The sequence below is a fragment of the Oryzias melastigma genome, linkage group LG9, assembly GCF_002922805.2.
Source record: "Oryzias melastigma strain HK-1 linkage group LG9, ASM292280v2, whole genome shotgun sequence".
NCBI classification, from domain to species: domain Eukaryota; kingdom Metazoa; phylum Chordata; class Actinopteri; order Beloniformes; family Adrianichthyidae; genus Oryzias; species Oryzias melastigma.
The window spans coordinates 8,274,852-8,293,683 of record NC_050520.1 but is presented as its reverse complement, the minus strand read 5'-3'; the positions used below and the strand labels follow the sequence as shown (position 1 = coordinate 8,293,683).

Genomic DNA, 18,832 nt, shown 5'->3' with positions numbered 1-18,832 from the left:
GACACATTTACAGATTACAGTTGTAGATGAATTCAAAGGGGATTTAAACTTTAGATTAATCATCCTTCATTCCTTTTTTTTTCCAAAAGCATTTTCTTAACAAACACAGACTTTATGTTGTACAATAGCTGTCAAATGTAATCATAAAGAAAAAGTTGTGCATAAAATTAATATTTTGTGCACAACTATGCAGAGCAAAACCTGAATACAACATTTAGTTTTATGTTTAACGTGTCTCTTAATATGCTTCTTTGTTCTGAACATGACTTTTCTTTGTCTTGAATACAAATTTCCCCCATTAAACTGTCAAAAATATGTCACTGGGTAGTTTTTTTAAGACAAATTTTCTGCAGAGCAGCATAAACTTATTAGAAATTCGCCTCTAGGTTGTGAGCGCAACTTTTGGCGCAGAAGACCTTAATGGAGCTAATTATCTACAAGTGGAGGATTTAGAATTGGAGCGGAGAAGGGAGACTCTAGCCTGCCAAGTTTGGCAGTTGCTACATCGCAAACCAGAGCTTCTTAAAACTCCAGGTTTTTTGTCTTTATCTATTACAATTTGAATAAAAAATACTCAGAAACACAGTTTAATCTTAAATTACTTTACATTTGTCCTCCATCTGGAGAAAATAGCTACAAGAAGATGTTAAAAACACCAAAAACATGATTTTTGGTGGAGTAGATCTCTAAGAAAATCAACTGACTATTTTAACCTTAATGACAGTGTCCTTAATAAAAAGCTCTTCTAACTAAACCAAACATTCATTAATACATTTCCACTGACATGAACCATCAAGTCTGGGAATGCAACCAAAGCTATAGGCCTATGCCTAAATGTGTCACACTTATGTATTTATATGATTTGCATGCATTTGGTATCACTTACATCACATCTCTTTTCATATTTATTACGTTAAAATAAAGCTTTACTTAATAAATTTCCTTTTGCATGACTTCACTCATTTCTCTTACACTAATGCACTCCACTTCTTGCAATCTGTAATCAATCAGAACTGATACATTACTTAGTTTCTCCCAAATGATCAAGTTATGAGTGAATAGATTTCATCATAGTTTGAGAACATGGGGGAACAGACATTACACACTTCTTTAAAAATGACCCAATTCACCTCACCCATCATATCATCACTTTTCTGATTTGAATTGATTCTTGGGAAGTAGGTTGCACAGTTGACTGTATGTGAGAACTGGATTGACACACCCCATCCCCATGGCGTTCCAAACAGGAAGTACCTGCTGGATTCAAGAAGCCAAAATGCCATTGACTTCTACTAAGCCATAAACATCTATTACTGGGTCATTATATTTGTCAGAATAACCTTTTTTAATATGTTCTTGTTAATCCTGATTGTTTTTCATGAGTTTTTCAAGTTATAAACTGGCCAATCAGATGCCTCAAGAAAAAAGTTTGATTGACAGATTCTCTTGAGGCCACTTCCAAGTGCTAGGGGTGTGGACCTCCAACAAACTCATCCCTGATTGGCGAAAGTGGTTGCCATAGAGATGTTAACTCAGACCAATTTGGACCAATCACTGCTTACTGAGGATTTCTGATTCCAACATGGCGACGTCCATATCACAAAAAAATGGAAACTATATTAACTTTATAAAACCTAAAGTTTTCATATACAGTCAATGGGTAAGATGACATATAAATACATGGCAACATTTTAACATAAACTTTTTGAACTAAGCCACACTTTACAAAATGAAATCTAGTCATCTAACTACCTCTGACTTCTGAAGAAACTATTTCCTAAATCCACTATTTGGGAACTATGACATTTTCTTTCCATGATCCAATAAAGAAAAGACATATTTTACCACTAAAGACTTCTCAGGTAATGAGGTTAATTTGTAGACATGTTTTCGTTTCCTCTTGTCATTCAGTTTAGTTCAACCTGAAGGAAAATAAAATGAATATCACATGTCTGGGGTTTAAAGAGGGAAAAAGAGGAAATTATCCACCAAAACTGTTATGACAGTGAAATCGACTGTTAAAAAAAAAGAAAGAAAAAATGTTTCCATATTGTTACAGTAACACCATCTGATGTAACTGACAGCTCCTCTGTGACAGGTATTCTTGGGGAGTCTCTATGATGGAAAGAAAGTGTAAAACATAACAGATTCTTTTACTTTTTTCACTGAAGAAGGTCAATACATATAATGTGACATTGTTTGATTGAGAAGGTTGAGGTTAACCACAAAATATATCCACACATAAGTTCTGCCAATGGAAGCACAGCAACACAACAGTGCCAAGCAGCAAATATGGTTCTCCGTTGGCGGCGAGCCATCACCATCTGAGGTAACTGAGGCTCAGGTTTACTTTGCTGCACACATATGACTGGTGAAGTTTTAAGGAGCCTAAAAGCTTGAGCTCACTGGGAAATCTAACGTTGGTAGTTTCGTATGTCCTTGCAGCTGAATGATTGGATTTGGGTTAATCCTGTAAAAGAAAGGATGATAGGATTTAGGTTAAAGGTTGGTGTAATGGTCCTTTAAAGGCACGTCATAGCACTGTGGTGAAGAAAAAAGAAACTAATTACATTTTCCTACTGTACGGCCCATTTTCCTGTCATTCTAACACCCTAACATTAAACGGAGGATTCTGGTTTTGTGTTCCTCACTGGCCTCAGATTGAGATAGCCCTTTGTGCAGCAGATGAATTATTTTGCGCTCAATTGTTAGTCATAATAAAAAAGCCCAGTCTGGATGTTTTCCCAGCATTGCCTGCTTCCTTGACTGACGTCAAGTCACAAGCCATAATTTCCTCCACTGATTAGCTTATTGTTCTCCAAGACAGCCTTTGTTTTCCATGCACATTTGCCACTCACTCCTCCATTTTTTAGTTTTGCGTCTCGGCGAGAACCCCCTCAGCACCAATGGTCCGCACAAAAGCTGTGATTTGTCTTTAGGCCATGTGAGACGGAATCTCGTATCATGACGGCTCATCCGTTGGTGCTTTCAAAGCTTTTCCTCAGCCCTCATTATTCAGCTTTATCTGTCATGTTAATGGTGTTCGTCAGGGAACCACTCATCGAGAAAATAAAAGGAAAGACTTTGTTTGTTGGTGTTTCTCTCTGAAGACTTTTGTTTACTGAAAAATGTCTTCAATCATATAAAGTATTACATTTCCTGAAGCTGTGCTCACACCAAATCCAATTTGTACGTCAGAAGTTGCGTCAACCAATCAGGGACTCACTTATGATCTGTGAAGAATTGATGATACAATCAGGAGGTGGAGTCCAAAACAAACATGGAGGAGAATCTGATCGTTCTCTGCCTGAAGTTTATGAAACTTTTCTTATTTACACTGAGCAAATAATAAAAAGGTCCTCCAATTTTGATCTTATTTTTAATTGGATTATTGTTGGACAGCAAGTCGTCAAACTGGGTCAAAGAGAGACAGAAGTACCGCTGAAAGCAGCCGTCATTCTGATGCAGTAGATGGTGAACCTCATCGTAAAAAAAAAGACTGAATGATCTCATGAACCCAGACTTGGAGACATAATGACTGATGTAGGGTCATTCAAAATAAATATACCTGTGTCTTCCATACTTTGGAAATAAGATATACAGTCGGTGCTGTCATGTAGCGACGGGGCTAAAACCTTTTGGCAGTAGCTCCTTCCACACACATCTGGAGCGTCTAGATTATGAATTTTTATTTTGGCAAGCATCAATAAATTTGACATGCATTGAAAGAGGCGGGAGATACGAATTTGACGCGTTTGGTTTAAGCGCAGCATAACAAACCTATTTCTAATAGAAACCATTCATTTTTAATAGATTCTCAATTCTACACATCTAATGTAGAAAAAAACATGAATGGTTAACTTATTTTCCTTTGAATATATGATTTCAAAGTACAGCTGTTCTTATAGGAGCCTTAAATTCTGTAAACATTGTTTCCTCATTTATCACAGGAGGTACGTTCTAAAAAAAACACCACAATATCACCTATCGCAGGTAATTTTTATAATGGAACTCATAAAGTAGGATTACATATGTTTTAAGACTGTAAAACTACTAACTTTATACACTTTTCTCAGACAGCTATGAACATTTTCACACTTTTTTCTCTCTCTTGATTAAACTCTCAAAGTTCAAACCTTTATTGTAAAATAGGTTCTGTAATATAGAATGAAAACAAAGATCTCCTCGGGATTCAAGATTTATGTAGATTTGAATCGGCACAAAGGAAATTAATTGACCAGGTCAGCAGCCAATCAGGACGCAGAACACTGTGCATTGCAAACGAAAAAAAAAGTGCAAGATTGTATTGAAAAAGCAAAAGGTGAACTGTTATAAAGTGAGGCAACACTGTAGTTCAAATTAAATGTTTTAGTGTCACAAAATTATATTTTTAACTTACCTTCTAATGTTATTTTAAAGCGTCAATCATTTGCTGAAAAATGCTTGTCCTAACGTCAAATTAACTAGATGTTTTGTGATCGTTAAACGCTACAGTTTGCATGCAGGGATTTGGCTGCGGGTTAATGTTTCAGAGTTAATACCTGAGGTTCAGAATGATATAATTAGGGTTTTAATTATACCTTAACCAGCTCATCAGTATGCGGTGTACTGACTCAGGATCGCCTGGCGATGGCTTTAATATTGAATAATGCCATTACCACAAGTGGCTCTTGAACACAAACATACACAAGGCTTAATGGGATAATATCCCAACTACAGCTTAAATAGAACCTAATGAATTGATGACATGTAAGCACCAATGTTCTTTCTGCAAGCCAACAAGCTAATAAAAAAAGAGGAAACAAAAGCGAATGTTCGGCTGATTTTTTTTACTGGTTTCCAAGGTCTACTGCCTTCTCTTCTAACATCAGTGAGTGTGGTTAACTCTGATGAAGATTTGTTTCCTTTCTCCTGACAATGCCTGGTTAATGGGTGGAGGTCAGAGGTCAGGAGGCCTTTCTGTAACCCCTCTGTGATGTTTAACTGCCTTTGAAGTCTCCCCAACACAAAGAAATACTCTGTGTACTTAAGATCATGGTGCCTGTGAGGAGATTAAAAGAGTCTGAGTGTCAGACAGATACAAGGAAAGCTTTCACAGTCCAGACACAGCACATTCCGTTTTATGATTCTCAGGTAAAAGTTGCCAACCCAGTTTGTTTTGACGAGAAGAAACAGCTTGTAGCCTGAAGCAGAGAGAAATTAAAACCAATTCCAAAACCCCAACAATGCAGCCTTGGGGTGAGGAAGAGCTGCGACCAAAGGATTAGAGGTCAAGTTGAACATCTTTAAACTTTCATAATTTCCATGGAATGACCTTGAGTTAAAGAGCTGTAGCTAAAGATCGTGGACCCCGGTCACAAAACTGAATGGTGTTTCTATCTTGATTTAAAAGCCTAAAGTCCTGTGATTTAACCGAGACTGCTGAGGTATCCTCTGTGGCAACTTTCACTCCCTTTGATGTCAGAGGAACAATCCCCCTAAAAAGGAGAAGTCTTCAAAGCTCTTCCCTTTTCCCCTCGTCTGCATTAGACCTGTGGCCTTGGGCTAAACACCCACTAGAAGTCAAACTCTGTGTTTGAGAAACGAGAGTGATGGACAGAAAAGAAGAAACAATGAAAAAAGGAAACCTATACCCTTTTTGACATCTTTTTTTACAAGAACATTAGATTAAATATTGTTCATACAAAGTTTAAAGATCCAGTTTCTCATTTCCTGTCAGTCCTAAACCCAAATGATGAGATAAAAACAAACTCCCTCTCAGAATTATTCAACTATCCAAACACTTGAGGTAGATTTGAGAAGCTTATTCAACTTTTTTTCAAGGTTTTTGTTACTTCCTGTTCTCATTGCCAAAGTACACCCTCTAAAAATAAAAATTCTTACAATTTGAATATGTGTCTTTAAATAAGCCAAAAAAAAGCGATGGGGTAAGAACAATTGCCTTTCCAATAACTTGTATTTTAAGGAAAAAAATTCTAGTAACTAAGAAATATTTTCATAAACCAACATTATTTTACTATGATAAACTATGGAGTATTAGGGCTGCCATAAAAACAATGAAAATAATACATTTACAAAAATAAAGTAGTAAAATTATGAGGAAAAAGTCCCAACCTTATGAAAGTAAAGTCAAAAGTGTATGATAAAGTCTTGATTTTTATGAGAATAAAGTCATAAAAATTATGAAAAAGGTCTAATTTTCAAAGAATAAAATCTTTTAGATTTATGAGAAAAAAAACGTCCACTCCTTGTGGATCAAGAATCTTCATCCAAAGTGTCCTGCAAATTATTTTCAATGTCCTTAAACTTATAGTAAAACAAAGTTGATTCACTAAAAGAAATAGTATTTCCTTATTTGTGAAACCAAAACTAAATGAAAATCAACGAGTTCTACATCTTTTGTTATGGAACAAGATTTTTTTTTCTTACTCTTGTAAATTCATAATGTACTAATGGTAAAATTATTATTGTAAAATATTGACTTTTACTCGTAATTCTAATAATAATAGGTTATTCTTGGAAAATTACAACTTTTCTCTCATAAATTTACACATTAATCTTGTAAATTATGACTCATAATTTTACAATTAATCTTGTCAAATTACAACTATTTTCTCATAATTTTGTGATTTTTTTGTACATTTCTGACTTCTTTTCATAAATTGATGGTTTTATTTCTATATATTTCTTACTTTTTTCATAAATTTACATTTGATTTTTGTAAAAGTACTTATTCCTGTAAAATTCATAATTTTATGACTTGATTCTTGTAAAAAAAAAAAGTTTTTTTTATAAAAATTTAGTAGTTTATTTTTCTAAAATTAGGACTCTCTCATTATTTTTTTATTTTTTATGGCCCTAATACTCTATTGTGATTTTGAAACTTACTTAGAAAGATTATATTTCTTGTAAGACAGAAAATAGTTTTTTTTTTTTCTTTGAAAGAAGGATCTTTTTACTTTCTTAGCCTTCGGTTTCAGCAGAGTGGGATTTGCTTTTTGGAGATCTTCAGGGTTCCTCACGTTGAGTCAACCTGAACCCCACCCCTCCACCCCATTCTTTTCTGTTTGCTGAACTGTTTAGACCAAAATGTTTCAAAAGGCGCTCGCCTCCACTGATGTTTCTGCCAAAATACAATAACTCAAAGAGCAGGAGGTTGTAATTACAGCCTTCCCAGTTTCCACAGAATAGAATAGATCACTTATGGCGGCTGGGCGGTGCGAGAGAAAAACACTTTGAAACATGAGAAAAGTCGCGAGTGGCAGAACTTGAGAGGAAAAGTAATCACAGTGAAAGATAACAGCAAAGAAAAGTATCTCTCATTCGGAGAAGTTAATGGATGAGACGGGAAGTAGATGTGTCACCAGAAAGGCAGACCATTTAGTTACATGACTTTTGTGCGTCACGCTTTTCAAACCACAGTCACACAGTACTAATCCCTCTCACAACAGCCCTATGACTGGACAAATTCTATGTGATAAAACATTCTGGTCAGAACTTTCTTTTTCTCTGTATTAGACGTTGCTATCGTCATGCCATCTCTGCTCGCCCACACAGAAAAGTAAACTTTCATGTTTACAGTTGGGAAAAACAGTTTAAATATTTTTTTGCACACACACTATCTCAGAACTCTATGAAAGTGCTTTATTTTTACTTAGAACAAAGTAAACACTGGCTGACAAAATAGGATTTCTGATCAGTAAAAATCCTGTTTTCATGAAGGTACTATGTTCAAATGGAACCCAGATTCAATGAAACAGAGATCATTAATGCCTTAAAGAAAAACAACAACAAAAAAAAAAAAATCAAAGAAACAATTTAAAATTATAAAAAGTTAACAAATGTAAAGATGATTTGACATAATATGGTAAGAACACCTATTAAAGACACTGTGATAATGAACTAAAATAAGGTTTAAATGTAAAAACATGACAGATAGTGGTAGGAATTAACTTGAATCTGATGAAAAAAATTCATAAAAATAAAAAATAACGTATTATACAGTATCATACAATCAATATCACAATTAAATATCATTTATCATTCATACTATGAGTATTTTCCAACTGTGATGTTTTAGTGCAGTTCTTATGCAAAATGGATGTTTTAATCCCAGTTATTCAACTTTAATATTGTAACACAGGACTATTAAGTTAGAAAGAACTCAACAGATAATCTGTTAGTTTGTCTAGAGTTTTTTTTTTGTTATAGCTAAAAATGAACGTATATAGGAACAGGTTGCATTGGTTGTAACAAAGACACAGACATTTTATTTTATTTTATTTTATATAGATTTTGAAAGTAAGCATGTGTGCATAATTTCTTCATGGTTTAATTTACAAATTACAATATATTTAGCTTTTTGTGTTGCTTTAAAACCAAATCCCGTCTCTGTTGAAAGTCTTCTGTTTAAGTGTTCACAAGAGTAAACCATTTTTCTTTATGATTCGCATGAGAATAAATCACATGTAGCAAGTCAGGTTAATAAACCTTAGTGGAGTTACTAAAAACGGGAATTGGTTCATTAAATTTGATGACTGCTGGTGTTTTCTTTTATTATTTACAGGAAGTACAGACGCTCGGGGTTCTAACATTACACTGGATTCAGCATAAATATCTCAATCCAGATGATGGATATACGAGGACAAATGCCGAATGATTTTCTTCATATGTTTAGGTTTTAGGTTCCTCTTTCTAAAATCATATCTGCTGCAAAAATTTGTAATATGATTATTTTTACTATATTTTTTTTTTAAATTTTATATCACAAAAATACGTCTAAACTAGTCATATCTATGATGAGAAACAAACCACGTTCAGTTTATATTCAGTTCATGGCAGTTTTAGTTAAATCAAACCATTACTCATAAAGGAGCATTGATGTTGCATGTATGTGGTGTTCCTAACTTCCTTAAAAAGCAGCAGCATGGTCTTTAGAACTCTAGAAATCGTTCATGTGTGAGCACTCTTCAGCTTGTAATATGTGCTGCGTTATGAGACGAGCGCGGTGCATGCATGCATCAAAACCAGCCGTGCTCACGGAGGATCTTTCATGTGATCAAGTCCACCTGCCTAATCCTGTCTGCGGTAGCCGATGTGTTGGACGTGGGTCATGAGGGAGTAATAAATCAGTTTGCTGTGGACTGGTCTCTTTAACTTGAAGCACTGCACGCTCTCTCAGATGTCTACATCCTCCCAAAGGCTGCAGGTCATTATCCGTGAACAAATGTGCGCACATCCACAGATCCATTCGTGGTGACCCTATTTTTGCAGACACAAACTCTTATTCTGACCCCGCCAACCCGGCCTTTTAAATACGTTACAGCTGCTGTTATTGAATTATCTTTTATTTGCTATATCGCAGTGCCTCTCTGGCTTTCTTTAAATAATGAGACATGCTTTCACACGACAGTGATGATACAGCTCATTGGATTTAGCACCTAATCAGAGGCTTTTTCATGTGTTCTCTGGGATTCACGAGATTGAATCCAAGCATTATGAAAATTCTAACATTTGCATCCATAAGAAGAAAGGGATTGGGTATTGGAGTCTCCTTTATCTGAGCTCTCATCTCTTTCATTCCAGGCGAAGGTTTTATCAGGGATTTAAAATGAGAATTCTAATCACCCCTCCAAAACATTTACAGCCCAAGATTGGATTCACTGAAAATATCCACATTTGCTACTTCAAGTTAATGTTTATCTTTTGGAGTATTAGCTCTTTATTGTGAAATAAATCCTTTTTCTCATTTACATTCAAGAAAAAGACTTTAAAATCTAATCTTTTTAGTCAGAAAATGTCTTTTATTCTTTGCACCTAACTCCTGTTCTGTCCACTTTGATTTGTCACACACTGTCTTTGGAAACCCATCTCTTTATTCCTCCAACACGAGGTTCTGTAAAGTGTCCTTGAGTTTAAGTGCTTCTATCACAATTCCTTTTGTGAATGTGTGTCTGCAGGCGTGATCCGCGAGAGCTACCAGAAGGGTCGTGACCAGCTGGTTCCCGTGACCCTGCTGGCCATAGCTGTCATCCTGGCATTTGCCATGGGCGCCTTCTTCTCAGGCCTAATTGTCTACTGCGTCTGCGACCACCGGCGGCGAGACATTGACCTGGCAGGCCGCAAGGAAAAGGACAGCCTGCACCTGCACTCCCGACGAGGATCAATGAACAGCGTGACCAAGCTTACTGGCCTGTTTGAGATGCAGGGCAAAGAGGGTCGCCCAGAGGCAATCCTCACCCCTCTGATACACAACGGGCGGCTGACGCCAAATGGGAAGATGCTGATAAAAGCGGAGCAGCACCACCTGGACTTTGCTGCTCTGCCAACACCTGAATCCACGCCCATGCAGCCACGCCGCAAGACCAGCCGGGGAAGTCGTGAGTGGGAAAGAAATCAGAATATCATCAACGCTTGCACCAAGGACATGCCTTCCATGGGCTCTCCAGTCATCTCCACAGACTTGCCCCTGAGAGCATCGCCGGGACACATCCCCAGTGTGGTAGTGCTGCCCCTTCCGCAGCATCAGCACCAGCTTCAGCCTCATCTGCAGCAGTCCTACCAGCATGAATATGTGGAGCAGCCTCATCACAGTGATCTAAGCGTGGCCCACAGCATTATGGATGACCAGGGAGCCACTCTTGAGTACAAGACAGTAAAGAATCCGTGTCACAACCTAAACGTTGTGGATCCAGATGGGATGCTGCCCCCTCGTGTGCCGCAGCGAGAAGCTTCTCTCACCATCCCCCCTGCTGTTCCACAGATGGGCAAACGCTTGGAGGTCCACTCATCAGTCTACGGCCTCCGGAAAGGATCCGCATCTGCTGCTTGCGGGTCCTCTGGCCTCAAGAAGCATAACACCAACTCATCTAATTCCTCCCACTTGGCTAGACATCACAGCTTCCGTGTGGAAACCCCACCACCTGCACCCCAGAGGGTGGACTCAATACAAATGACAGCACAGGGCGTGTCGCTGTCACGGCAGCCTGGAATGAGCACCTATGGCTCACTGCCCCGAACAGGTGTCAAGCACCTCAGGCCTGACGTCCCTCCTAAACCCTCTCTAGTCTCACTCTCAACAAAAGTCAAGTCCAGTGAATCCGGCACATAGTCAGCTTGTTATTCCATCAGTCCAATGTGAACAGACAGCACTGAAAGTTGTTTTCTGAAAGAAGGAAAGAAAATAACAGGGAATACTGTACAACATATATCTCCTCTTTCGTGCTTTGGCTTGTTTGTTTTCGGTGTACAGTACAGTGGAAACGTTTTTTTTTTTCTAAGAAAACACTTTCTTTTTATATAAATATGTACATATAAAATGGTTGTTGTCTGTTAATGCCATCATTGAGCTCATGCTCTGGCTGGTGCCCAGTTCCACTGAAAAAACAAACGGGGAATGTGTGCTACTGAGGAAAAGATGGCGCCTGTCCTGAAACTCTTGGCACCGTGTAGCATTCAAGGCGGTGGCTGTCTTGTGCGTCGTGTCTTTGGTCACCACGACTTCTTAAAACGTGCCAATTAAAGAACACAAGACGAAAGCACGCTGGAGAATAGTTGCTGTACAGTACAATGACAACTGGAGAATCTATGGGAGCAAGAACTACGAAAGACGGACTTCAAAGACACTCAGCTGCTTGAGTTCTGTTGGAAACTGTGAAACGCCTCTCAGTGTTACAGCAATCAAGCCTGCCTGGGTTTGACCTAAAGCCTGGCCGGAGGAATCCTTTACTGTACTGGTTACTGAATAACACGTGACTGTTAATAGTAATAGCCTGTTGTATTTATTTTTAATAAGTGCTTTAAAAAAAAAAAGGAAAATGAAAAAAAAAAGACTTTCCAGGCTCGTTCAGGAACAAGGCAAAGAAGAGATGTTTTAATATTGATTAAACAAATGAGAAACATATTTAAAGTCATTAAACTGGAGCCAGTAGAACTTTCTTGTTGGCTGAAGGTCAACCGGGTCTTACTGCGTGCTCAGTGGGACCTACAACTTGAGGTATATGTGACTTCTGCCGCAGCAAGGAGGAGATATTTATTTAAACTGTGCCACACCAGGACTTACACCTTTAAGGACCAGAGTTTCCATTGTTGAGACCAATCAAAAAAACGACCTTTCACTCCTCCAATGAGCATCCCTCCCCCCAATTAGCACTGTGGTTGAGTTGGAGTCAGGAACATTTTCCCTGATGCTGCTCCTCAGTTCCAGCTCAATGTTGCATCCTGCATATATACGTATGGATACATTTATAAACATATATATGTGTGTATGCAACATTCCTGGAAGGTCTACAGACACCAAATTGAAGCTGTACAAGAATCGAATGGAGAGATGCCTGAAAACATCTCATCCGTGGTGTCACACAGGTGAGCAGGTGAAAATGAAAACAACATCTGTGTCGCCTGCTTCTTTTTCCACATGTAAATTTGTGCCTTACACCCTAAAGTAGTGACAATGTGTTTTTTTAATAGCTGTTAACTTTGTCTACTTGTTGTACTTTTTTTATTTTATTTTTCTTACATCATGATATTTTTCCTGGTTTGATAAAAAAATGCAATTCAAGAATGTAGGTGTTATTATTGTAATTCTGGTCCCTAGACATAACACACGGACGATCCAGAGGAAAAGAGCGGGAGGAGTTGTCTCTATCTTCATCTGCTTTCTCTCTCCTACTGATAAAACACTCACACAGACACACACGCACAAACATGCACACTAATCTTCGTGGTTCTTTTCTGATTGTGCCATTAAAGGCTTAAAAAGCAAGCATTTTTGTTGTGCTGGCAGTTTCGATGAAGATGTTGTGAGCGTTTTTGATTTTCAGTTTTATAAAAAGTCCTAGTATTTGGGGGTTTTATTTGTTTGTTTGTTTGTTTTTGGCTGTCTGCCTGTTTGGAGTGATGGTGAACTGACTGACTGATGGAACATTTGTTACTCATTAAGAAGGCAAACCTGTGCGTGTCTGCTTGGTGCACTGCAATAATAATGCGACAACGGCACAACAGCATCGTACATTCTGAGACACACATGCGGCCCTGGTGTACTAACGGAGTTCACAGCTACGTTTGTGCATTCTCACAGTCATTCCTTACGCAGGTGTTTGAACAGGCTGGTTCCTGTGATGAAAGTTGACATGATCAAATCAAAAGTAGTGAAACTTGTACCCTAATTAACCCCCTTTTTGTAAGAGAAAACAATCTGAAGAAAGGTTTTTTTTATGTCGCTTCACTAACTCTCATTATCAAGGCCTTAGGAGTTGCTGAGAGTTTGGCTAGTAATACTTTTGTTTGTATTGTTCATTGACTCTGGGATTTTTACTGATCACCCCACTGTCACTATAACACTTCAATACCAGAGAAGCACTCCCTAGTGTTGTATGTGTAGATAGGTCAAAGTTTTTCTTGTTTTTCTCAATGGAAGAAAGCCAACAACGTCTCCATCCACAGCGAAAACAAGGACATGTAGGATCTGTGACCGGATTTGCATGTGTGCAGAAACGCTTGAAGGGTTTGGTTGCAACTGGAAAAAATAGGTCAAGGCACTGGCCCAAGCCAAGGTGCTGTGTTTGAAACAGTCTGGGAGGCAGCTAAGACAGTTATCCCAGCAATTAGTTTAAACCTTCAAAAATACAAGTGGCCCGAGATTAGCCATTAAAGTGCTTTCACTTCAGAAAAATTCACAGCTTTTTTCACCCTCCAGTGCATTCAGTGTGTGAACCATTGACTTCCCCAGCTCTTAAAAACTCCAAGCTAAATATTTCTGTTTTAAAAATATTTAGTTTAGTGAGTTGGGGGGTTTCACATGTCCTCACAGAATGTGGGCATCGAGACCTCTCTCTGTAAGAAGGTTGAAGGTTCTCTTCCTGTTGGGACAAGTGGACAAAGTCATGAGAGCATCAAGCGTTTGACATCAGAGGAAGGTTTCAAGACTTTTAAAGATGGTTAGTGAAGCCTGCTGTGGACAGTGAGGTTCTTTAGTGTGTGCCTTTTTGTCTCTCACCTTTGTTATAATACACTGCTATTAGACGCAAACCAACTCTACTGTCAACCTTTCAAACTTTTGAACTTTGTAAGCTTGTAAGATATTGTGACGTCACAAAGTTTTTTGCCCTGTTCTCTCCACTTCCTTAACATCTGATTCACAGCTTAATGTATGTTGTAAAGAAATGAAAAAAACTCTTTAATTTAATGCAAAATGTAATAAAAAAAAAAAAAAGAAAATAAAATTCTTGTCATGAAAACTGTGATATGGCCTTGACTTTTTCACTTGTTCTTTGCCTGAGGCTGTCTTCATCTTTGCAGCCAAAACTTCTCTGTGCAACATCTAAGTACTAGTTATACACAGGAGCTGCAGCTTCTTGTAAAAGGAAATGTTTCTCCTTTTTTGAAGAAGAGTGTTGTACTTGTGTGACCTCCGGTTCTTTTGTGCTTTTAAAACTACCAGCATTCCCTTAAGATGATGAATTATTTCTCTGAATTGAAATTCTACATTTAACATAAGGCTTGTCTGTGTAAATCCAAGAGCTTTTCATCAATCGATTTAACTTTATAGATTATAAAGGAATGAAAAGTTAAAAAGGAAGGAAAAAGTATTAATAACTTGAAGTAGATGTTAGGAACCGAATTCTGACAGTTATCTAAAAAAAAGACATTTATTAAAGTCAAGTAAAATAATCATAATAAGGCTGGAATTATCTAAATCGCCTTGTTCCTACTCTCTTTCAAGCAACTAAACAAACTATTTGACAATATATTTGATGGATTCAATGTGACGCGTATGTACCGTATATACAGTAAGTGTAAGTATGTCAACTCATGATTAGGAGAAATTATAACGCCAAGAAGATACCATTGTTTTCTTTTCTTTTTTATTTTATTTTTTATCGATTTTTGATTTATGTCAAATACGTTTGATACAGTGGGACACAAATATTTAGCTAGTCACCAATTGTGCAAGTCCTCTCCTATAAAAAGATGAGAAAGGCCTGTAAATGTCATCATGGATATACCTCAACTATGAGGGAAAATGTCTGACTTTTAAATAATTTATTAGTAAATTATGGTGAAAAATAATTATTTGGTCAATAACAAAAGTTCATCTCAATATTTTATTATACGTTATTGGCAATGACAGCAGTCCAACCTTTTCTGCAAGTCTTGATAAGGTTTTCCCAAACTTGCTGGTATTTTGGTCCTTTCCTCCATGCAGATCTCCTCTAGAGCAGTGATGTTTTCGGGCTGTCGCTGAACAACACAGACTTTCAACTCCCACCACAGATTTTCTAAGGGGTTGAGATCTGGAGACTGACTCGGCCACTCCAGGACCATGAAATGCTTCTTATGAAGCCACTCCGTCATTACCCAGGTAGTGTGTTTGGGATCGTCGTCATGCTGAAAGATCCGGCCATGGTTAATCTTCATTGTCCTTGAGATGGAAGGATGTTTTCACTCAAAATCTGACCATACATGGCCCCATTCATTCTTTTGCTAAAAAACAGCCCTAAAGCATGATGTTTTACAGTAAGTATGGTGTTCTTTGGATGAAACTCAGCATTCTTTCTCCTCCAAACTCGATAGCTCTGACCAAAAAGTTCTATTTTGATTCATCTGACCATAAGACATTCTCCCAATCCTCTTCTGGTTTATCCAAATGCTCTCTAGCAAACTTTAGAAGGGCCTGCACATTGTGGAGTTTGGAGTGTGACTGTTTGAGGTTGTGGACAGGTGTCTTTTATACGGATAATTAGTTCAAACAGGTTCCATTAATACAGTTAACAAGTGGAGGACAGAGGATCCTCTTACAGAAGAAGTTACAGGTCCTTGAGAGAGCCAGAAATCTTGCTTGTTTGTAGGTGACCAAATACTTACTTTCCAGCATAATTTGCAAATAAATTCCTTTAAAAGATATTTTTTTTCTCATTTTGCCTCATTGCGTATCCATGATTTCTTTTCCCTTTTTTAATTGATTAAATAAAATAAACTAATCAAAAAGTAAAGCAAAGTTGTGAAGCGTAGGAATATGTAGTCGTTTTTGTGTAGATAACGGGATTTAAATACGTAAATGAAACAAAAGACTAAAAATTGTAAAGAAAAATGAACAAAAGAAGTCCCTTTAGTGTTAATTGACATAATCTTAATTGGGGGACTTGGAAAAACATTTTTGTTAGTATTTTTTATTAAATAGGACAGACAAACTACATTTGACATATTATGTATTACTTCTAGAACAACGGTATAGTTCAAAACAAACCATTTTCCTAAAGTTGGGAGACGAGGAGAAGTCTTTACACTTTGTGCAAGACATGTGCAAAGATTATCTGAACGTGGGCTTTCAAGGTGATCGCCCAAGGAAAAACTCTGCTGCTCGCGCAGCAGGTCATCAAAGCCAGTCTGAAGTTTCCCCGAGAACATTTGAAACACAGAAATGACTGATGAGACCAAAGCTGAGCTGCTGATGCACAGGTGAAGGAAAAGCCTCTCAAAAATCCTTGCAGTTTCCTACTCTATACAAAAGAAAGTCTAAGAAAATCAAACAAACTCCCAAAAGTAAAAAAAAAAAAGTAAAATTTGAAATATAGCCATTTTACATTGAAGTTACACTTAAACACGTTTTAACACCAGGACACATCAGGAAATCTCATCACCTGCACATAATCATTGCAGATTGTCCCCAGTTCTGATGGCTTCAAACAACTGTCTCCAGTTTCTATTGTTAGCACCTCTCTAGCACCACATTGTCACGAGCCGTGGCTTTGGCAGGAAGTTTGACACACCTGCCTTTGATTCTGAGGGGAGTCATGAGGTCCAAACGTTGGCACAAGTCAGGCTGAATGGAGATCAGATAACCAGGTTGTGGTGCAGCTAATGAGGCGTGTCGCTGCTTCCACAAAGCTGCATTGTGCTCTCTCAATCCAGGCACCCTTGTGTTGTTGCGCTGGTCACAGATCCAGATTCAGATTCAGATAGCTCTCCTTTAACATGACAGGAGCACAATGGAACCTAATGAGGAGCTGAATGAGTCAGTGTTGCTTCACAGATCACATTTTTAAAGGGTCAGAAATGTTTTTGATTGTGAGGAGGTTAATGTATATGACAACCAATATGTAATATAGAAACAGGTTATAATTAGAATATTTCTATGCTATTAGTAGTATTTTTTAAATGGCATTTGAATGTCAAAATCAAGTAATTGGTGGCCAGAGGATGAGATAGAGGCGCTAACACAACACAAGGGAAGCTCCCTCCAATTCATGGAGGGTTTCACCCCAAATCCGACACCCCGATTGCACAGTAAGTGGAAGGAAGGAGATTGATGATCTGTAAGCACCAGATCTATCATCCAAGATGAAACAAAAAATCCAAGGATGCATCAGAAATGTAGCTCCAAGTGATGATGTGCTTAATGGATAGTTCAGGCAGCAGAAACCAGAGGAAGAAGTAACCAGCAACGACAGACAAATCCACTAAACACTGCACCAACCCCATCCACTTTCAATAGCGATTGTCAACAAACCAGACATAGTTGAGAAGAAGACCATCCCAGAAGAAAACAACTTCAGGGAGAAGGAATGTGAAAAGATTGAGAAGTAGCAGGGGATGAGATAAAAACTGTAAAAGTGTGGAAAGTGAAGGCAACCGTGGTCCCCCATGTAGCTACAACACTCCAGCAGATTCCAGGAATTAAATCTGAGATCTCTGTCCAGATGAATGCAGTCCCAGGAAGAGCTAAGAAACTCCACAGGACCCTCAAGGTCCCAGACTTCCTGAAGAAGACCTGAACTTGAAGGGTCCATGGAGGGAGGGGGGATTTTTCTTTTTAAAGCTTGTTCAGCTATAGACTGTTTGCTTCTGGTTTCCAAATTTCAGTACTTTTTTGGTTTCAAGTTGGGGTCTTTGGTCGGAAACAGAAAAAAAAAGATTTCCTTATTATATTTTAACTTCCTCTTTGCAAGGCTGAGCTTTTGGGCTTGTCCTGTGCTATCTGATTTTAAGGCTGTGGTTCCTTAAAATCTGATAGTATGTAACATAAAAATGTCAGTTTTATTTATCAAAACATCGTTGGTTTTCATATTCTGTAAACTTTAGAGTGTCATTAAAAACAATGACTATAAATGCAATCCTTTTATGGGTTGTCTGGTGTTAAAATTGTACTTACTTTACTGCTGGTGCTCAGATTTTCAGTGTTAAACCACTCATGATTGGAAAAGTTAACCCAACATCACACTCTTTTTGTAGCAGTTTAGCAGTGTAACAGTGGGCTGAACTTCATGAAACTAAAATGTGAATGGATTTGCCATTAATTCTTATTTATTTGTCCACATATTTAATTTACACTTTTTGAAAGAAACACAAGGAATCTGGAAAAACTTCGTCTGAACTGTTCAGTAATATTTATCTCTGAGTCACATTGGATGAATGTCCTGGATCGATTTTAAATCGGTGAATTGGATCAAATTGTTCAAAATGAACCAATACTAAATATGAATCGTTTCAGCAGTCACAAATTATAAAATGAATTGTTACACTCCTATTAGATAGGATAAAATAAATTCACAAAAAGTCAAAAATGTCAGAGGGTTCTTACTTTTTTACTTTCAGCTTTTGTTTTATTTCAGTTATTATTTTGGCTTTTTGAATGTCACACTTTTTGCCTCAGTGCAGACACATTTCCCAGCACTGTATCAAAATATAATCATGAAATGGAAAGTTGGAATTTCATAAATAATATTAGTGTCATGAAAATGTTCCTGCTGGTTTTATTTGCCAAGCGCTCTGGCTGGCACATCTGACGTGCTGCTTAAGTGCAGTTGCTGTAAATGCAGCGTGTCCATCTGTT

General features: G+C 37.7%; 1 protein-coding gene across 5 annotated transcripts in view; it reads left to right on the top strand.

Moving 5' to 3' along the window:
- sema6a (sema domain, transmembrane domain (TM), and cytoplasmic domain, (semaphorin) 6A) overlaps positions 1-14,243 on the top strand; it is a 122,731-nt gene extending 108,488 nt beyond the window's left edge. For all 5 annotated transcript variants that reach the window (XM_036213442.1, XM_024275272.2, XM_024275273.2 and 2 more), the window contains one exon: positions 9,960-14,243. In XM_036213442.1, the coding sequence (XP_036069335.1) occupies positions 9,960-11,110 (1,151 nt within the window). In that variant the 3' untranslated portion in view covers positions 11,111-14,243. The remainder of the gene's footprint in view (positions 1-9,959) is intronic.
- The last annotated feature ends 4,589 nt before the right edge of the window (positions 14,244-18,832 follow it).